The sequence below is a fragment of the Ursus americanus genome, chromosome 30 (assembly GCF_024610735.1).
Source record: "Ursus americanus isolate L20-20 chromosome 30, mUrsAme1.1.p, whole genome shotgun sequence".
Classification (NCBI taxonomy): Eukaryota; Metazoa; Chordata; class Mammalia; order Carnivora; family Ursidae; genus Ursus; species Ursus americanus.
Genome location: NC_142156.1, coordinates 9,891,936 through 9,911,289, shown reverse-complemented (window position 1 = coordinate 9,911,289; position 19,354 = coordinate 9,891,936). Strand labels below are relative to the sequence as shown.

The following is a 19,354-nucleotide window of genomic DNA, read 5'->3' as shown; positions in this document are numbered from 1 at the left end:
GTGCCCAAGGTCACAGAGCACAGGTAACCAGAGACTCGAGAGAATAAAGGCAGAAAGGCCATTCCAGAAGTTCCCCGGAGCTCCTCCAGGCAGAAGCCCAAGGGCACCAGGCCCCATGTGCACCAGGTGCCCACACAGGGCCCCCCCCATACTGATTGGGCCCCTGGCTGCTACTGAGACTTCCCCAGGTGGTAGCAAACGGGAGGAGGTGCCCAGATTTACCCTTCACACCTCCCTGCCGGCCCAGGAGCAGGTCCAGGCTGGCCAGACAGCAGTCTCTTTTCTGTTGTCGGTCACTCATCCCTCTGTCTGGGATCAGTAGGCCCCGCCCTCCCCCAGAGGTCCCAGAATCACCGTGGACGCATCCCATTGGTCAGATTTCATTCACCTCTTAGGGTCATCCAGAGACAGCACTTTTTAAGGTCAGGCTAAGGCCCAACTCCAGGCCCATCCCACAGTTCCTTCAACACGGATTTACGTACATAAAGAGCCTCAAATCCAGATACTGGCTCAGGTACTGGTAATTTTCTCAGCTCTGCCACACCCACTCCAATCCACTCCCGCAAACAGGCTCTTCTTGGAGGCCAGTCGTGGGTTTCTGTTGCAGGGCAGGGCGGCTCCTTGGGCCTCTCAGCCCCGCTAATCACCACCAGAGGTTAGGAGGGGCTCAGAAGTGAGTCATCTGCCCTACAGAGACCCGAACAGAAAGTTCAAAAGTTTGCCTGTTGCAGGGATGAGCCGCGGTCTTCGCGATGTTTGTGCATTTGACAGCCGTAGCTACCCACTCTGCCAGTCAAGTTCTGATCAATGAACACAGCTCAAGGTGGTCACAAAATGGGCTGATGCTTCCTGATCTCGGGCACTTGGGGTATTTCCCAAACAAATTCAGCTCTCTCCCTCCTGCCTTTCGGGTTTTCGGACAGCAACCCTAAGAGCTGCAGCCCTCCCCGGCTCCCACACTTCACTGGCACATTAAGTCTTCCTTCCCGGGTGCTTCTCTCATTACTGGCTTCCTTTCTTTTCATCGACAGCTTAGACCAGCATCCAAATCCAGGCTCAGCCCCTTCTCAGCCTTGCCTGCAGCCCCCTGCCCAGGTTCCCCAACTCTGACCCTTTCAGCAGACACCAGCAGTATGAACACTTCTTGGAACCCCCTTTTTGGTGTGTGCCGCCTTGCCCCCTAGACCACACATCCTATGTTCCTGGGGCAGGAACTCACTTCCCTCTGGATAGATCCACAGCACAAATACCATCATGAGCCTCTCCTGCAGTAAGGAGATGTGTGCCAAGCAAGGGGGGACACAATGCTCAGGCACGAATGGCCCTCCCTGCCTGCAGGATAAAATCAGAAGCCCTGGGGATGGCACTCTTGAGCTTCTCAGAATATGGCCCCAAACGAGCTTCCACCTCCTTCTGGAGCATACTTACTGCAACCTGCCTCTCTAGACAAACTGGGCCCCCTCTTCCCTTTCCCCAGCTGTATGCCAATATGCACCATACTAAACATGCCTCCCCCCAATCTTCTACCAGGATATCCATACCCCTCAGGGGACACATGGAGGCCAGAGGCACAGGAACCACCTCAGGATAAATACATTCTGAGGCTCAAATTTACTCAGGAGAAAGAAATTTAAACCATTGCCCTAAAGCAAGCAAGGCTACCATATGAAGCCAAAGGCAAAAATGCAAATGAGTTATAAGATAAAAAGTGAGGCTTCAAAGAGACTCTTCGCACGTGCACTTGGGACTTTGAACAATTTTAAGCAGGACCACAAAGCCACCACTGTCCACACATAAAGCCACCCCTGTCCATACCACAAATTTGGCTGCTCTAGTGGCATTGGGAGTGGGGACAGTCACATAGCTCTTTGTACACGCTCTGGCATCCCAATCTGCTGGGCAGTGTGGCAGAGGGGAAAGAAGCCCCCCCTCACCCAGTAGAGTAGCGAGGCAGATGGTTGAGTCCACCACTCACCAGCCTGGGTGGCAATTTAACCAGATCACTCTGGCTTCAGCTACTCAGATAACCCAGAGAACACATGGTGAGGAATCAATGACAAAGCATGCGAAAGCCACCGTGGTGGCTGGGGAGGACCTCCTCTGCCCTCCCACTGTGACACAGAGGGCACGCTCCGTAGATAAACCCACATCTCTGGTTTTCATCTCTCTTAAGGGTGGGAGGGGCAGAGGTGGAGCCAGGGACAGCGGCCAGGAATCTTGGGAGCTATGACAGGCCCGTCCCTAACTCAGGCCTCCTTGCTGAGCAAACCACTGACCTCACCCCTCCGTGCCTGGGGTTCATTCCAAGTCCTCCTCAGAGTACATCAGCTGAGCCCAGAAGCCTCCGACTCACTCTCCTAGCAAGGACAGAGGCAAGGGAGAAGCTGCAGGGCTCCAGCACCGCCCCCCCCCCCCCACGCCAGCTCTATGGCCTGCCGGGAAGTCACAGCTGTCTGAGAGCCCTGTGGCTTTGAACCTGGAATAGCGACAACAGAAGGAGCTGCCCAAGCTCCACAGAAGCTCTCAGCCTCTGAACTCCCAGAGGAGCAAGCCCAGGACAGAGGAGCCTTTGCTCCGGCCACCAAGGCTCCAAACCCAGCAGAGCTCCACAAAGGAACCCAAAGGCAGGGCCACAGGGCCGGGAAGAAGCTCCGACAGGAGGAGGGGGAGAGGAGTAATCCCTACTGGCCTCACAACACAACCCCTTCTTACAGATAAAGACAAAGAGGCTCCAAGATGTCTAGTGAGTGTGCTCTGCACGCAAGCGAGTCCCCGCAGAGGGCAGCTCTGCCTGACTCCAAGAGCTCATCCCTGTTCTTCCCATGACAGCCCACCAGGAGAGGAGCCATCCCTTGTTCGGCCTGCCCCCACTGCCCTGCTTCCAAAGCAGTCTCCGGAGCCCCTCTTGCAATCCAAACAGGCTGGCCACGGGGTGCTGCTCCACCGGTGCCTCCTCACGGGGCCCTTGCTCTTGGTCTCCCGTGCTCTTCCCCCACCGCAGTGTTAGGCAGGGTCCTGAGCCGCTGCGGAGCCCCTGGCGGTGGCCCTCAGAGCTCAAGAACTCAGAGAAGGCTGGAGCGCAGCGGTCTAGGCTAAGGAGCTGCTGGGCTCACCCGCCAGAGTGTTTCCCTCCCAGGCCGCACTGACCACTGCCAGATCTGAGTGGCATGATGCAAGACGGGGCTGGCCCGAGCCCTGACCTCTGTCCTCTCTGCCAGGCAGCCTTCTTACCTGGATGAGAGGGAGGGGCCTGGGCCATCTGTTTGGGGGGCACACGCAGATCAGTGGCTCCTCTGCCCCCACCAGAAACAGGCAAAGGCAGCATGAGAATCATCAGGAGACAGCTGCTCAGGGCTCCAGGGAACTTGCTAAATAGCCAACTGAGGGACGGACAGACATCTGGTGTAGACTCTGCAACCCAAAGTCAACCCAGGTCTTCCTTTAAGATTTTACTTATTTGGGGGCACCTGGGTGGCACAGCGGTTAAGCGTCTGCCTTCAGCTCAGGGCGTGATCCCGGCGTTATGGGATCGAGCCCCACATCAGGCTCCTCTGCTATGAGCCTGCTTCTTCCTCTCCCACTCCCCCTGCTTGTGTTCCCCCTCTCGCTGGCTGTCTCTATCTCTGTCGAATAAATAAATAAAATCTTTAAAAAAAAAAAAAAAGATTTTACTTATTTGAGGGGCGCCTGGGTGGCTCAGTCGGTGAACCATCTGCCTTCGGCTCAGGTCATGATTTCAGGGTCCTGGGATTGAGCCCCACATCAGGCTCCCTGCTCAGTGGGGAGTCTCCTTCACCTTCTGCCCCCCCCCTCATTTTTTCTAATAAATAAAAAATATTTTTTAAAAAAGATTCTATTTGAAAGAGAGACAGTGCATGCAAGTGGGGGAAGGGGCGAAGGGAGAGCGAGAGGGAGGGAGGGATGGAGAGAGAGAGAGAGAGAGAGAGAGAGAGAGAGACAAGCAGACCCCGCGCTGAGCGCAGAGCCCCATGCAGGGCTGATCCCATAACCCAGAGATCACAACCTGAGCCGAAACCAAGAGTCAGACAGATGCCTGATTGACTGAGCTGCCCAGGTCTTCCTTTAACAGATAGCCCCATGTCTTACCCAGGCACTTAACTCTTCCCAGCAAAAAAGTGGCAGGCCCCAGCTTCCTTCCTCTGTCTGTAAATGCTGTTCCCACTTCCCACTGGCGGCAAGAGGGTGTGGAATGCACTAGCACACCAGGGAAACACAAGCCCAAGTCAGGAGCCGGCCTCACACTAGTTCTCAAGCTGGCTCTTAGCTGTGAGGGGTGCTCCCCAGCCCTCCTCGGCTCACCCTCATAAACTACTGACATTTGCAACTGATTTGCTTTTAAGTTTAGAAAATAAACTGAAGTGGGTTCAAGACTACTCCATGACTGTCAGTCCCACCCACGTGTTTTCAATCTTTTTTTTTTTTTTAAGATTTATTTATTTGACAGAGAGAGAGAGAGACAGAGAAAGAGCATAAGCAGGGGGAGCGCAGAGGGAGAGGGAGAAGCAGGCTCCCCGCTGAGCAGGGAGCCAGATGCAGGGCTCGATCCCAGGACCCCGAGATGGGATCTGAGCCAAAGGCAGAGACTTAACCGACTGGACCACCCAAGAGCCCCTCGATCTGCTTTCTTAAGATAAAGAGCTGGGAAGTGCACAGAGTCCCAGGTGCGCCCTCAAGAAGAAGGATGGGCAGCATGTGAGCCTCATCTGCCCTAAGTGTCACCTGTAGGGTGTGTCCTGGTGGAACAAATGTTGGAACCACTCTCTGAGATGGTCAAGAGCTCTGAGAAGAAGGGGCAGATGGGAGAGAAAGAGACAGAGCCAGCTGCCCCCGTGGTCCCCAGCTGATCCCCAATGATACTTTCACTTCCCTAGAGGGTTCATGCCATCCAGCCCTAGTCTTTGTGGTCTCACAAATTTTGGAAGTCGTCTGCTTCATTCTGGGCAAGACAAAGCTCTCCAGAGGCTATTTGGCCACTGGGGTCACAACTGATGGTTGGCACGTCCTAAGTAAGAGGATAGATGGCCTAGGGAGAGCCCCTCGCACTCACAGAAGCCCTAAGTCCTATCTTAGCCCCTCCAGAGCCTTCCACACTCGCAGGTAGCGTGCCTTGGTGGGATGGTGTCACTAATCTTCAAAGGAAGGATGCCTCCAGCCATTGTCCTGAGGAGGGCAAGACAAGCTTCTCTGGAAGCCCAGCTCCTTGCCAACTCTCCACATCAGGAAATCAGCCTCGTCCTGGACGGGGAGGGAGCAGATGCAGGCCACAGTCCTCCCAGCTTTGGCTAACCAGAGTCACACTGGGAAACCACAACAGAAAAGAAGGCGGGAAAGATGGACTTTCCAGAAACAAAAAGCGTCCAGGGAGACCTCTGGGCTGTCGGCCTCGCTGGCAGAGCTCACATGCAGGGCCACGAAGGTGCAGAGGGGTAGGACAGGGTGGAAACAGAACCAAAGTAAGACCCTGCAGTCTGCCTGCAAGAAGCCCAGCAACCCCAGAGCTGAGACAACGACCAAGTGGACACCAAGTCTCTGAGCCCTGGGGCTCATGCGGCAGAGAGGGTCCCAGGGCTCCAGCCTGACTTAGCGTGGCTGGCCTCCCTCCACCAGGCCCAGCTGGTTACACCAGCAGATTGATGGGGAGGAGGGGCAGGTACCCACCTCAGTGCTGATTTGGAATTTATTGCAGGAGACACTCTGAGGTCTTGGGAATCCAACCCAGCAGAGTCAGGACAGATGGCAACAGCAGTGCCCGGCCATAATGCCCAAAACATCACACAGGAAGTCTCCAATGTACATACACAGAATATTCCAGAAGTTTGTTTGGACGTTGGATCTGAACCATAGGGAATGTCTTCTAATAGAAACAACGCTCTGAGGGGAAGATGTGGGTGACCGCTCAGGTGGACCATTTGTATCATTCACTCCACCGGACGTTAGGCTCTACAGGGTTGCCAGGGAATGCTTTTTCACTCTGAGGGGCCAAAGGGAAGGCCACCTGGGACAGGCAGGGGGCAGGCCAGCATGACCCAGGAGCATCGAACCCCATTGTCCCTCACTCGCAGCGCCTGCTCTGAGCCTCTTGGTGTGCCATGCACCAGGGGTTACCGCTGCCCTGGTCTAAACCTCCCAAGGATGGGTGTGGCGAGAAATCCTGTGCTTCTGCACCCCAACAAGTGTCTGGAAACCTCACGGTTGACCTGACAACCTCTGATCTAAACAAGCCTGCCAGTGAAGGCTGTTGCCTTTCCTCCTGTCTACCTCCATAGCCAGAAAGGAAGTGGTCACCAAGCAAGTCAGCGAGTGATCAAACACCACCCTCTCACTGCCTTCTCTCACACCACTGTTTCTCCTTTTCAAAAGTAGAAGCCTCGGGGCGCCTGGGTGGCACAACGGTTAAGCGTCTGCCTTCGGCTCAGGGCGTGATCCTGGCGTTATGGGATCGAGCCCCACATCAGGCTCCTCCGCTATGAGCCTGCTTCTTCCTCTCCCACTCCCCCCGCTTGTGTTCCCTCTCTCGCTGGCTGTCTCTGTCAAATAAATAAATAAAATCTTAAAAAAAAAAAAAAAAAAAAAAGTAGAAGCCTCGGTCCCTACCCACCCCACCCTGTTGTGCCCCAGACTGCGGTGTCTTCCTCCATGGTCACTGTCCCTTGGTTGGGTGGGGGGGGTGCCTGCAAGCAAATGGGGCGCCTGACCCCATTCCACATTCTTACTCCAAACCTAGTTGAAGTAGGAAGAGAGATGAGAGGGGTCAAACGTCACAGACTACGAACAATAACTCCAGCTTCCACGTGACAGGGACCAATCTTAAAACCCAGGCACACAGCGGCCACAGCACTCTCCCCTGGTGTCCAGGTCCTCTGAGGGAAGATCTCAGGGGACATGCCACCCTTGGAGCCATGAGCAGCTCAGCGTGGAATAGCAGACAAGAAGTGCCAGTGGCCTCTAGAGGTGGGAAACAGGCATCCCAGGATCTGGTAGGCAAGGCCCGAACTGCTCTGGCCCACGAGCATGGGCTCTCGAATGCAGATTTCACAGTTCCTTCCCTTTCTACACCTCCCTATCTTTCTGGTGAAACAGGCATCATAAATGGCTAAGGGTTGGCCCAAATAAATCTTCCAAGATCTCTTTCAGCAATGAACTCTGATCCTTCTCCTTCTGGGATGAGGGGGAAGGGGGGCTCAGGGAGACAACAGAGAATACAGCAAAGGCCACCAGCCCAGGGCCTGCAGGCTGCAACCCCAATCCCCGATGAATGTGGTTATGCTTTTTAAGAAATCCAAGTTTGTCTTAGGAAATCGAGAGATTTCACTTGAAAGCCAGGATTTCTGGCTTTCTGGGAGCAGTCAGAAGAGCAAGCAATACTGGTCTCCTCTCCTGCAGGGCCAGCACTGGCTGCAGCATGAAATCCAGCTTCCTCCTTTGGCTTCATGCACACACAGCACCTGCCTGGCCTCAGCAGGTATGTGAGCTTGCAACACAACATAGTGTGGGTTTTGCAGCTGAACAACTTCAGTTCAAGTCCTAGCTCTGCCCCTTGCTAGCACAGCACCTCTTTGAGCCCAGTTCCCTTATCTACAGAAGGGGTGTAAAAACACCCCCTTACATCATTCGGGACTGTGGAATCCCCAAGCCTCACTCGAGCACCTTGGAGGAAGAACTCAGATAATGAACAGAAAGCCTATCTGGCATATCACAAGCACACGATCCGTACATATCCTTCATGCCTACCTCACCAGGTGATAGCAGCTGACAGATGGGGGCCGAGGGGCTGTCCCACCCACAAAGCTGACATCCCTGACTGTCCCACCTGAGCAGGTGCGAGACCGCACCCAGCACTACAAGCCATGAGCGATCGCAGAGAAGGTGCTCTGAAAGGTGTCAGGCGGGCAGCCCAACTCCACCACACAGACCCCCGGGATCCAGCTGTTAATACACCAGGACCGATCACTGGTCTCTGACAACAAGGAGATCTTGGCTAAAAAGCTGACAGGCTTGTGCAGGACCCAACCAAAACTGTGATCTCTCTCCCTAGCTTCAGAGCCATCCCCGAGTTCAAGGACTTGCCAAGTGGGAGCATCTGGAGTGCCCTGTGCTCAGGGCATGGGAGCTCCGTGCACAAAGCCAACAGGAAGAAGGTACTCACTGCTGGTCCTCCTGGGAGTTTGGTCCAAAGTCCAACCTTCCAGCGCCACGATGCCATCTGTTCCTAACAATCCAAGCTCTGAGGAAGGAGGCCTGGGATGGGCCGAGGTAGTCCCTGCTGCACATGCCCATCTAAGGGCTCTAACTTCTAACTCGCCCAGAGAGCTCAGCCTTTGGGGAAGCACCGACACAAGCCCGCCCTGGACTTGCTCCAGGGGCCTGAGTGTCAGGCGTGACAAGTGCTTGCCTGTTCCATGCGGCCTGCACTGGCCTGCAACCCCCCCTCCTCCTGCTGACGCCATTCAGCACCCCACTTATGGGGCAAAGGGACTCCTCATTCCCCCTTCTAGGGCAAGAGAGGTGGAGAGCCCCCACAGCAAAGGAGCTTAACCTTACCCCGGAGGTCTGAACCTGACACCCACGGATAACCCTCTCAGGGATGTGCAGAACATGTGAAATTACACACACGTCTTGTGCACGTCCCCACAGCATTACTCTTGGGAGACGGTTCATAATAGTCATGGTCCAAAGGGGTCAGGAATCCACAAAGGTGAAACCACTGCAAGAAACAAGGGCTGACAGTGGCCGCTCTGCACCTGCAACTCACTGTCAGGTCCTTGGAAGACAAGTCTGACTGCCTGGGGCTGAAGCAGCCTCAGCTCTCCTTCAATCCCAGGTGACCGGCATTTCTTCCCGAAGGGGCCTTGCTGGGCACTGACCCAGGCAGCACACACGCTCCTCTCCAGTAAAGATGTCACCAGTCAGAAGGCACAAAATGGGCAGGGGAAGCCCCACTTGGGTATCCAAGGCTAACACTGAAAATGGGTGAGTTCTGCATCCCTGTCCCACCTGCCTCCTCCAGTCCCTCCATCCCTCTCCCTGGGCGCCACCTCATCTTTATCAGCGGTGGCCCCAATAATGTCCATGAACAAGTGCTATGCACAGGTGCCATGCTGAGCACTGCAGAAACGGAGACACAGTGTCTATCCCCAGGGAGCGTTAACTAGCGGGAGACCATCATAATCCAAGCAGGGAGAGAAGGAAGGAGGTGCCTTCCAGGCAGACGGAGGAGCAGAGGCAGAGGTGAGAAACAGCCTGGCAGACAGAAGGGGCTGGAGCTCAGAGTACAAGTCTCAGCTTGGTGGAAGCGGAGTCAAGGACCCAGGGCCTGTTACAGAGTCTGGACTTAGAAGGGCAAGCCACGCAAGACCGTCAGCAAAGAACAGGGAAGGCAGGACCAGGCTTGCGTTTGGATCACTCAGTGTGTGCAAGAGAGAAGGGGGAGAGAGGGGGGCTTGACTGAAGGAATGCTCTAGATAAAAGTAGGTAAAATCAACGAGACCTGGCAATTGGGTGGCTATGGCGAAAGAGGGAGGAACAAAGGCATCCCACGTTTGTTTCCTGTGGGAGGACAGAACATCCAACCGATGAGATTGCCGGACTGGAGGAGGAGCAAGAGCGGGGCGAGGCCAAGAAGAAGCATGGAAGGGTCAGCAATCGAGGACAGGCAGGACACGGGGCCTGGGACTTTCTTTTCCCTTGGCCACATCACACGAATCTCGTAGGGGCCCAGAAGGTAGCTATTTAGGAAATGATACAGCATTGCCTCTCCAGTTTGCTTTTCCTTTGAAAACAAGCGGGCGCTGTAAACTACAGGCAGTCTGCTCTGGGGGTCCTCAGAGTGCCCAGTAAAACTATGGGCTCCCTTCCTTGGCCCACTCTTTTTGGTGAAGTCCGCCCTGAAATCCAAATACAAAGGTAGCTCCATCCCCCAACAGCCTCCCGCCGGAGGAGGGCCCAGGCCAAGCGCGTTATCACAGGAACCAGGTCCTTCCTGCCACATGAGCACATGGGCTCACCACTGGGGCCAGTGGGCCCAGGATGAAATCTCAGGCCCCAAACTCTCGGGGAAATGTCGTTCCGAACTGGCCCAAGGCCCCAGCACAGAGAGAGCTCAACATCTGCCCAGAGAATAAAAGAAGTCTCAGAGATGGCCCCACCTCAGCTGTCATACCAAGGCCACCCCATAAGATCATCCCACTGAGGAAGCAAAGGCTAGTGACTGTTCTGGGCCTGGCAGCTCAGGCTGTTCGATTAGTCTGTAAGATCAACTGGGAGGGCACAGGGTGCCAAATCATAGCCAATAAACGTAGCACACACTCAAAAGCCTCCTTCCTCCAGCCCTCTGCACCGGCTGTTCCCTGAGCCTAGACCACCCTCCTATCTTCTTTACCACGCTCAAGCCTTTTGTATCCCTTGAGACTCATCACACTTCAGCTTCCTCTTCTACAACACGAGGATAAAAAAGATTTGCTTTGCCTACATAACAAAAAGGAATGTGTGGTTTTTATGATGGGGCCCTTTTATAAGAAATTCCCAAATCTTATTATGGAATGGTATCTATTTAAAGGATGAAGGTTCGGGCCTTTTATAAATGTCAACACGCCAATTAAAATAAACACACAACAAAGAGTAAGCTTAGGGTACCATTTCCTCCAGGAAGCCCTCCCCGACCACATTCCCTGCACAGGGTTCAAGGCCCCTCTCCTTTGAGTTCCCAAAACACCATGCACTTCCCCTATGAAAGCATGTATCCAACTGGTAAGAACATCTGCCTGAGTGTATATGTCCCACCAGCCTGTGAGAGCTCAGCGAGGACAAGAAGTGTGTCTTTACCCATTTTCACCTCCTCACGTTGAGCAGAGCCTAGACCATAACAGGAGCTCCGCGGACAAGTGCTAAACGAATGAATGACCCTACCAAGCCCACACGAAGAGATCTGCCTCACCACTTCAATCTGTGCTGCTTCTGGCCCTCCAGGAGCACTCACTACATGAAAAGCATGGGAAGGGTGAGCGACGCATGCGCACAGGGCCCAAGCCACTCTATTCTTCTAACCCAGGAAATTTCCCTCTACGGTGATCTAGTTACCACCACCTCCCCAAACAGCACCATTCTCACCCTTAAAGAAAAAAAAGAAAAAAGAACACTCCACAAGATTTTGTGGCCGGACACAGCAGCCCTTTGTGGGTACTTAAGGTTTAAACTCACTGTGTGGCCTGTCTAGCTTCCTCCGTAGGTGGGGGAAGGCGAGTCAGTGAGGGGGCTGGCTCCCAGGAGGGAGGCACCTGGAGGGAGTCTGTGTAAACCAGGCAGAGTCAGGACCTGGGACGAGGGGACACTTTCACTTGGTGCTGGAGGAAGAGGAGGAGGGGCATTAGCAAGCCACAGGGCAAGAAAGAAAAGGGAGAATGGCAGCCCCAGCACGAGGCCGATCGTGTCACACCCCTCCCCATGGGTCAGGGGAGGCAGGAGACATAAGCTGGAATGTGAGGGTTTTCTGAAACGGGTGCCACTGGAACGTGTTAGCAACACCAGCTATGGGCTCTGGAGCCTGGAGTGGCTGATAGCATCACTGATTGTCATGACCGAGCCACAGAGGAGCGGAACCACAAAGCGTATCGAGCAGATAGTGATGCCGAGGGAAGCTCCACAGGCAGGGAAAACTAGCTGGAGAAGGACACGTTTTTGAAAAGGGAGAGGGAGGAGGAAAAAAGAAATGTTTGAAGAAATGTTTTGCAAACATTTCTTTATTAATTTCCTTCTATTTTAAAAAGCCCTTTTTACCAAGGAACAGAGAGTACCAGAAAGGAAATTTGCCTAACAATATAGTGTGAGCTTTATAATACATATAGAAATAAAACTTAGGACATCAGTAACACAAAGGACAAGGAAGGGAAATGGAAATATACCGTTGTCAGGTCTTACATCGTATGTGAAATGATATTACATGACCTGACGGTAGACTGTGATGAGTTATACCAAACAGCAACCTCTAAAAAGGTTAAACCAACAAAGTATGGCTAAATAAGCCAACAGTGGAGAGTCAATGGAATCCTAAAAAAATACTCAATGAATCCAAAAGAAAACAGGAAAAGGAGAATAAAGAACAGACGGTATAGGGGCACCTGGCTGGCTCAGCAGGCAGACCATCTGACTCTTGATCTTGGGGTTGTAAGTTCAAGCCCCATGTTGGGCATAGAGCTTACTTGAAATCAATCAATCAATCAATCAGATGGTATAAATAGAAAACATGGCAAAATGGTAGATTTAAATCCAATCATACTGGGCAACCCTCTCGGGTCCCCTCCCTCCTTGGGAGCTTTGTACCATCACTTTGCTATCGCTCAATAAACTTTGCTTTGTTGCCCACCAAAAAATAAATAAATAAATAAAAATTTAAAAAAACCCAAAAAACAATAAACCCAATCATATTGATAATTACTATAAATGTTAGAAAAATCTACATAATTAAATCAATTAAATCTCTACCTCAATTAAAAGGTAGAGATTGTATGACTGGATAAAAATGCAAGATTTCATAGATGCTATCTATATGAAACACTTTAATTACAAAGACACAGATAAACAGTTCTTACCAGTTTGCTTCGCAAAAAACAATGGAGAAATGTATACCACACTAATACCAAGAAAGTTGGATTGGTTCTGTTATTACCCGATAAGGTAGACGTCCAAGCAAGAATGTTACCAGAGATAAAAAAAGACATTTCATAACGATAAAAGGTTAATTCATCCTGAACATTTAACAGTCCCAAATGCATACACATCTGATAACAGAGCTTCAAACTAGATGAAGGAAAAATGGACAGAATGGAAAGGAAAAAGGGGATGTCTGGGTGGCTCAGTTGGTTAAGCGTCTGCCTTCAACTCAGGTCATGATCCCAGGGTCCTGGGATCGAGACCCACATGGGGGCGGGGGGGGGTCCTTGCTCAGCAGGGAGCCTGCTTCTCCCTCTGCCCCTGCCGCTCCCCCTGCTTGTGCCTGCGCTCTCTCTCTGACAAATACATAGATACATAAATACATATATACATAAAACCTAAAAAAAAAAAAAAAAAAGAAAGAAAAAAAGAACGGAGTCTAGTCAAAGGGGCTGGATGGGACACCGTGGGCTAAAGGAGTCTCTAGATTCCAGCCCTGGCTCCACCACTACCAACAATCTCCCTCAGGCCAATCCCTTCCCTCACTGGGCTTGAGCCCTGGCATCTACAAGAATACTGACTTCATATTATAGAGTGGTTGGGATGGGAAAATATGCAAGTAAGGCATATTTAGTTCTCTCTGATTATCTCTGTGAGTTTTCATCACTTCCTTCTTTGTGCATCTCGGCAGCTTTTTTTTTTTTCTTTAAGAAGGCTCCACACCCAACGTGGGGCTCAAACTTACAACCCTGAGATCAAGGGTCATATGCTCTACTGACTGAGCCAGCCAGACACCTTTGTAGTTTTCAAATTTTTTACAGTGAACATGTATAACTGATAATTAGTAAAAAGACAGTTAAATATTAAAAGTAACATGGGGCGCCTGGGTGGCTCAGTCGGTTAAGTGGCCGACCCCTGATTTCCTCTCAGGTCATGATCTCAGGGTGGTAAGATTGAGCCTGTGTGGGGCTCTGCTCTGGGTGTGGAGACTGTTAAAATTCTCTCTCTCCTTCTGTCCCTTTGACCCCCCCAACACACACAAACACACACACACTCTCTCACCTAAAAAAAAAAAAAAAAAAAAAAAAGATTCTCTCTCTCCCTCCCCTCAAAAAAATAAAAATAAAAAAGTAACATGAATATGATTAGTCCTTTTATTAGGCATTTACAACAATACAGAAAAATAAACTTTAAAAGCAGTGAAGAGATATAAACCAAAAAGAACTGAAAACAGGTATGCAAATAAAAACTTGAACACAAACGGTCATAGCAGCACTATTCACCAGAGCCAAAATGTGGAAACCACCCAAATGTCCATCCACTGACAAATGAATAAACAAAATGCGGTACACCCATACAATGTAATATTACTCAGCCATAAAAAGGAATCAAGTATTGATTCATGCTACAACATGGATGAACTTCAAAAACAGTATGCTGAATGAAAGACGTAAATCACAAAAGGCCACACGCCGTAAGATTCCACTTACGTGAAACACCCAGAATAGGCAAATCCACAGAAAGTGGACTAGTGATCGCCTGGGGGCTGGGGGAGGTACTAAGGGGGGGGAAGACTGCTGAATGGGTACAGGGAGTCCCCTGGCGGTGATGAAAATGTTCTAGGGGCCGCTGGGTGGCTCAGTGGGTTAAGCATTCGACTCTTGATCTCAGGTCATGAGCTCAGAGTCGTGAGCTCAAGCCTCACATCGGGCTCCACACTCAGTGGGGAGTCTGCTTCTCCTCTCCCTCTGCCACACCCCCTGCTTGTGCTCTATCTCTCTCTCAAATAAATAAAATCTTTAATTAAAAAAAATAATAAAATAAAATGGTCAATTGTATGTTATGTGAATTTCACTTTAGTTAAAAAAAAAAACAGTGAAAGAAGAGTATCTATATCATTTGGATGCTTACATATTTGCAAATGTACAGAAAATGGTTGGGAAAGATACACACCGAACTGTAACAACAGTTACCAGTTACCCCTGGTGGGGAAAGGACAAAGGATTTTTCTCTCTTATGCCTCCTGAAAATTTTTGTAATAAGCATGTATCTTTTTGACATTAAAACCTTTTTACAAAAGTAACAAACAGTATCAGATACAAAATGACATGAGAAAGGTCCCTAGAGAAAAGGAAGCTTGAGGCTACACTGTGGCAGGTGTGTAGTTCAAGAAATGAAGAAAACCAGGACCCTACATATTCCTCAAAAAAGGTAAGAAAGGGGTGCCTGGGTGGCTCAGTCGGTTGGGAGTCTGCCTTCAGCTCGAGCCATGATCTCTGGGTCTTGGGATTGAACAGGGAGCCTGCTTCTCCCTCTCCCTCTGCCTGCTGCTCCCCCCGCTTGTGCACGCTCTCTCTCTGTCAAATAAATAAATAAAATATTTTTTTTGAAAAGGGTAAGAAAGAAGAAAAAGCATTGCTCTGCTACTCAGTGTTCTGGGCAAGTGCTTTCTCCTCACAGGGCCTCAGTCTGTCCAACTAGAACACGCGTGGATTGACCCTGGTGATTTTCAAATGTTTTTACGCTGTTATTTTCAATGTTTTAAAAAGCCTCAAAACTCCTTGTGCAATTGCAGTCTTTGATAAAAGTTCAATATATAAACTTATGAAAAGTGCGTCACTCTGACTGAGGAAGGTGATGGGCTGGAGACCCCCCACCCACACCTGCAGGGGATATCCTAAGACCTCCAGCTCTGTCAGTGTAGGGAGGCAACTAAGGAAGACGGGATGGGTCCAGAACCACAGAAAGGGGAGCGCTGACTCATCACACCCAACAGAACATTTCAGAGGACAAATCTCCCAGGCGGAAGAAGCAAGGGAGAAGAGGACGGGCAGAGCAGAGATGACGTCCAAGCCAGAGATGCCAAAAGGAGCTGCCACCAGCCACACCATCAACAGCCAGTGATCAGCAAACCAAGGGTCCCGGGGGGACAGATGGACTGTGACACCCCTGGTGCCTCTGAACGAGGTCAGGCAGAGAACAGCTGTCTCCAGGTCAGCGTTCCTGCTGCTCTCGGGGCACAAACAGGATGTTTGGAAGCAGATGACCACAAGTGACCACGGGAAGCTGTGACAACCGCCTCCAGGTGACACTTCTCTTCTTTACCCAGCTTGTTTCCGGTGTGGCTGCCTCAGGCAGGCAAAAAGACTTCAAGTACTGACCTCCAAAGAGAGAAAAGGGGCAGAAATTCTTGGAAAGTTCAGGACACGGAGGAAGAGGCCATCTGAGCTGGTAAGGCAGGGAGGAAATGAGGCCACCCCGCTACCCAGCAGCTCACCCCAATGGTGCGGCGAGGCTGCCTCTACTAAGGAAGGGTGAGGAAGCCACACATCCACTCACGGGGCCAAGACAGGCAACATGTGACCAACCAAGCCCAGCAGGGTAGCCACGTCGGGTCTCTTGAGACACAGCCTCTCCTTCAAGCCCACCCCAGACTCAAGCCAGCCCGACTTGGCTATCCTGGACTTCAGCAGTGATGAGAAACCACTCCAGTGGGTCAGCAGGCCAGGAGTCCAAGGGTGGGGGATGGCAAATCCAGAGGAAACCGAGTGCAGGCTATGGGACACTCCCATTTCCACCTAAGGAAGAGGAATGTTCCTGGAAACAGCGAGTGAGGAAAAGCCTGGCCAGGACTCTCTGAGCCACTTCTACCTCCCCACAGGGCTCAGGCTTGACCTAACAGATCCACTGCCCCTAAAAAGGCACAGAGGCAGGCAGGGCCGCCCAGCCACTGGGCCAGCTTCTTGCTATTAGCTGGGCTCACTCAAGTGACAAAAACCTCGGTTTAGGGTCCAGAAAACCACACTCTCCCTTTCTTTACTGCTACTGGGAGCCTCAGTGGCCTAGACCCATCCTGTGAGTCTTTAGAGATGTCATGGAGCCCCCTTCACGGCCTTCCTTGACCATAGGAAGGCCTGTGGTTCTAGAAAAAGCCCAGCGCTGAAAGGGATCTCAGGGCTGCTCTCTGTGGCAGCTCTCAAATGTTAAGTGTTAGATGAGCAATTAGTATAAACCAAGCCACGGAACGACCTCCTTCCCCAGCCACTTCCTCCTCAAAGCCACCAAAGAGGCTCTGGGGAAATGCAAGGTCTTATAACTAAAACCAAATTTAACACCACCAGCACTAAGGGGACAATCATTTCACCTGGAGAGCTGTACCCCCAAGCTCTCTACCCCACAGGGTCCTGAGGGTCCCAAATCACATCCTCCCAGGAGATAACCCAAGTCTGATTCTTCCCTCAGACCCAGCTGAATGGTCAACCAGGCTCATGGGCACTAAATATTTGCCACCTGTCCTCTCTACCCACTACTATTTAACACTGGAAAAAAGTAAAAAAATTTAAAAATTAAAAATAAATAAATGTTTGCCGCCAAGGCCACAGCAAACACAGGCAGCGGACTGGTGAAGTGGAGAGGTGACAGAGAAAGCCAAGGCCCCAAAGCAATGTCTGGATTATTCCAAGGAGGAATGATAATAACAACCGTCCCATTTATTGGGTACTTTATTTTTTTTAAAGATTGAGTTATTTATTTGAGAGAGAGAGAGAAAGTGGGGGGAGGGAGAATCTCAAGCAGACTCCCCACTGAGCATAGAGCCTGACGCAGGGCTCAATCTCATGACCCCAAGATCATGACCTGAGCCAAAATCAAGTCAGACACTTGACCGACTGAGCCACCCAGGCGCCCCTTACTGAGCACTTTAAAGCATTTTTTGAGAAGTGTGCCTGCTTCACTGACGTTAAGGGTGCAAGGCGACCTGCCGAGGTCATGCAGGCAGCAATGATACAGACCTAGACTGGCTGATGTCAGAGCCTGTGTTCCGTTCTCCACACTACGCTGCCTCCCCAGCAACCTAGAACGTAGAGGGTCGCTCGCTCGGATTCTCCAGCAGAGGAAGAGGTTTGCTGCAGGTCTGGCATCACAGTGGGTGTCCGCAGTTCATACCCATTTAATCATCAACCACCATCAAATATTTATTAAGCAACTGCAGAGAACCGAGCTGAACTTGGCACTGAGAGATGCCTGAAAGGCAGACAAGATCCCTGTCTTCAAGATACCCTGCCTACATGGTAGAGGGGGAGACAAAAGGAAAGAAGTCCAATTTACATTATACTGAAGTGGGAGGGTCAAGAGGTTGGCTGGTTTGAACCAGAAAAAAAAGCCTTCTCCAGGCAGCGGCGCAGAGATCTTAAAGGAGGAGGGGGAGGGGAGACAGACAAGTGAGGGGGAGGGGAGACAGACAGGTAAGGGGGAGGGGAAACTGACAGGTAAGGAGGCAATTTTCTGCAAGCTGGACAAAGATCCAGACTCAAGGAGAAGCTAAGTGCTTGGAGTGGTCAGAAGTCATATCTCATGCAGAGAATGAAGCTTATTAGGAAAGCCCCTAGATGGGACGCCTGGCTGGCTCAGTCAGTGGAGAATGTGACACTTGGGTCTTAGGGTTGTGAATTCAAGCCCCACACTGGGTGTAAAGATTACTTTTTCATAAATAAATAAAATCTTAAAAATCTTAAAAAAATGAAAAAGAAAAGAGAAGAAAAGAAAAGGAAAGAAAAGAAACGAAAAGAAACCCCTAATATTTAGCAAGTATGTATTTGCCATAAACATGGGGCAGAAAGAGAACATTCTCAGAGCCTCCCCAGGCAGGCCCACTGCAGGCAACGGGAGGACCAGGCCAGCCCAGTGGTGTCTTGGAGGCCGGGCATCTGGTCTTAAAAGAGACAACAGAAGGATCTTTATGTGTAACTCCTAATGTTTTAAATGTTGGCAACTGAACAACACGGGGGTTAAGGGCACCGATGCCCTGAGAAGTTGAAAATCTACATAACTTCTTTTTTTTAATAACATCAACATTTTAATAAGTGACTTATGTCAGTCAGTTATGATAATCCACATATAACTTTCAAGTCCCCCAAAATGTAGCTGCTAATAGCTTGCTGTCGGCTGGATGTCTTACTGATAATATAAACAGTTGATGAAAACATATTTTGTATGTATGTTATATTTTACGCACATTTTTTTGTATACTACATCCTATACTCTTACAATAGAGTAAGCTAGAGAAAAGAAAATGTTAGGGAAATCATAAGAGAAAATCCATTGATAGAACCATACTGTATTTATTTTTTTAAAAACCACGTATAAGTGGACCCACACAGTTTAAACCCATGTTGTTTAAGGATCAAACTATAATTTGAAATATTTTTAAATACTATGAAGGCCAAGCAACACGGGTCTTCAGGCCAAATCCAACCCGTGGTTCCTGTATGAAGAACCAAAAAGAGAATGGGTTTGGTGCCAGAGGACATAAGGTGATGCTCTCAGGTCAAGCTCTTGCATCAGGATCTGGGTGACACTGGGTGTGTCCCTAAGTCCCTGGAGCTGCAGTTTAGCTTCCTCATTTGCAAAATGGGGAAAACTAGCACCCACCCCAAAGAATTGTGGTCAGAATCCTATCAACAATGATGAAGCACAGGAAAACATTGCCTAAATCTCAAAGCGTTGAGCAAAGGCCCACGATGTCACACAGGCGAAGAGAAGAGAGGGGACAATCACAGAGAGGGCAGACAATGCCTGAGGCCACGAAGAGAGAGTGAGGAGGAAATGAGCTGGGTCTTTGCTGGCGTGCAGGCCGGAAGAATCTGGACAATAGAACCCACGTCAGGGGTGGAAATACAAATTTAGGAGT

At 50.6% G+C, this 19,354-nt stretch overlaps 1 protein-coding gene across 5 annotated transcripts in view; it reads right to left on the bottom strand.

The window, feature by feature from the left end:
• The window catches only part of PXN (paxillin), a 45,950-nt gene that overhangs the window by 19,110 nt on the left and 7,486 nt on the right, over positions 1-19,354 (bottom strand). The window contains exon 1 of one of the 5 annotated variants that reach the window (XM_087857281.1): positions 8,168-12,444. The exons of 2 other annotated variants lie outside the window; for them this stretch is intronic. In XM_087857281.1, coding sequence (XP_087713407.1) covers positions 8,168-8,468 — 301 coding nt within the window. In that variant the 5' untranslated portion in view covers positions 8,469-12,444. Of the gene's footprint in view, positions 1-8,167; positions 12,445-19,354 lie in introns of those variants that run through there. 2 more of the 5 variants (XM_087857282.1, XM_087857283.1) reach the window with 2 other exon arrangements.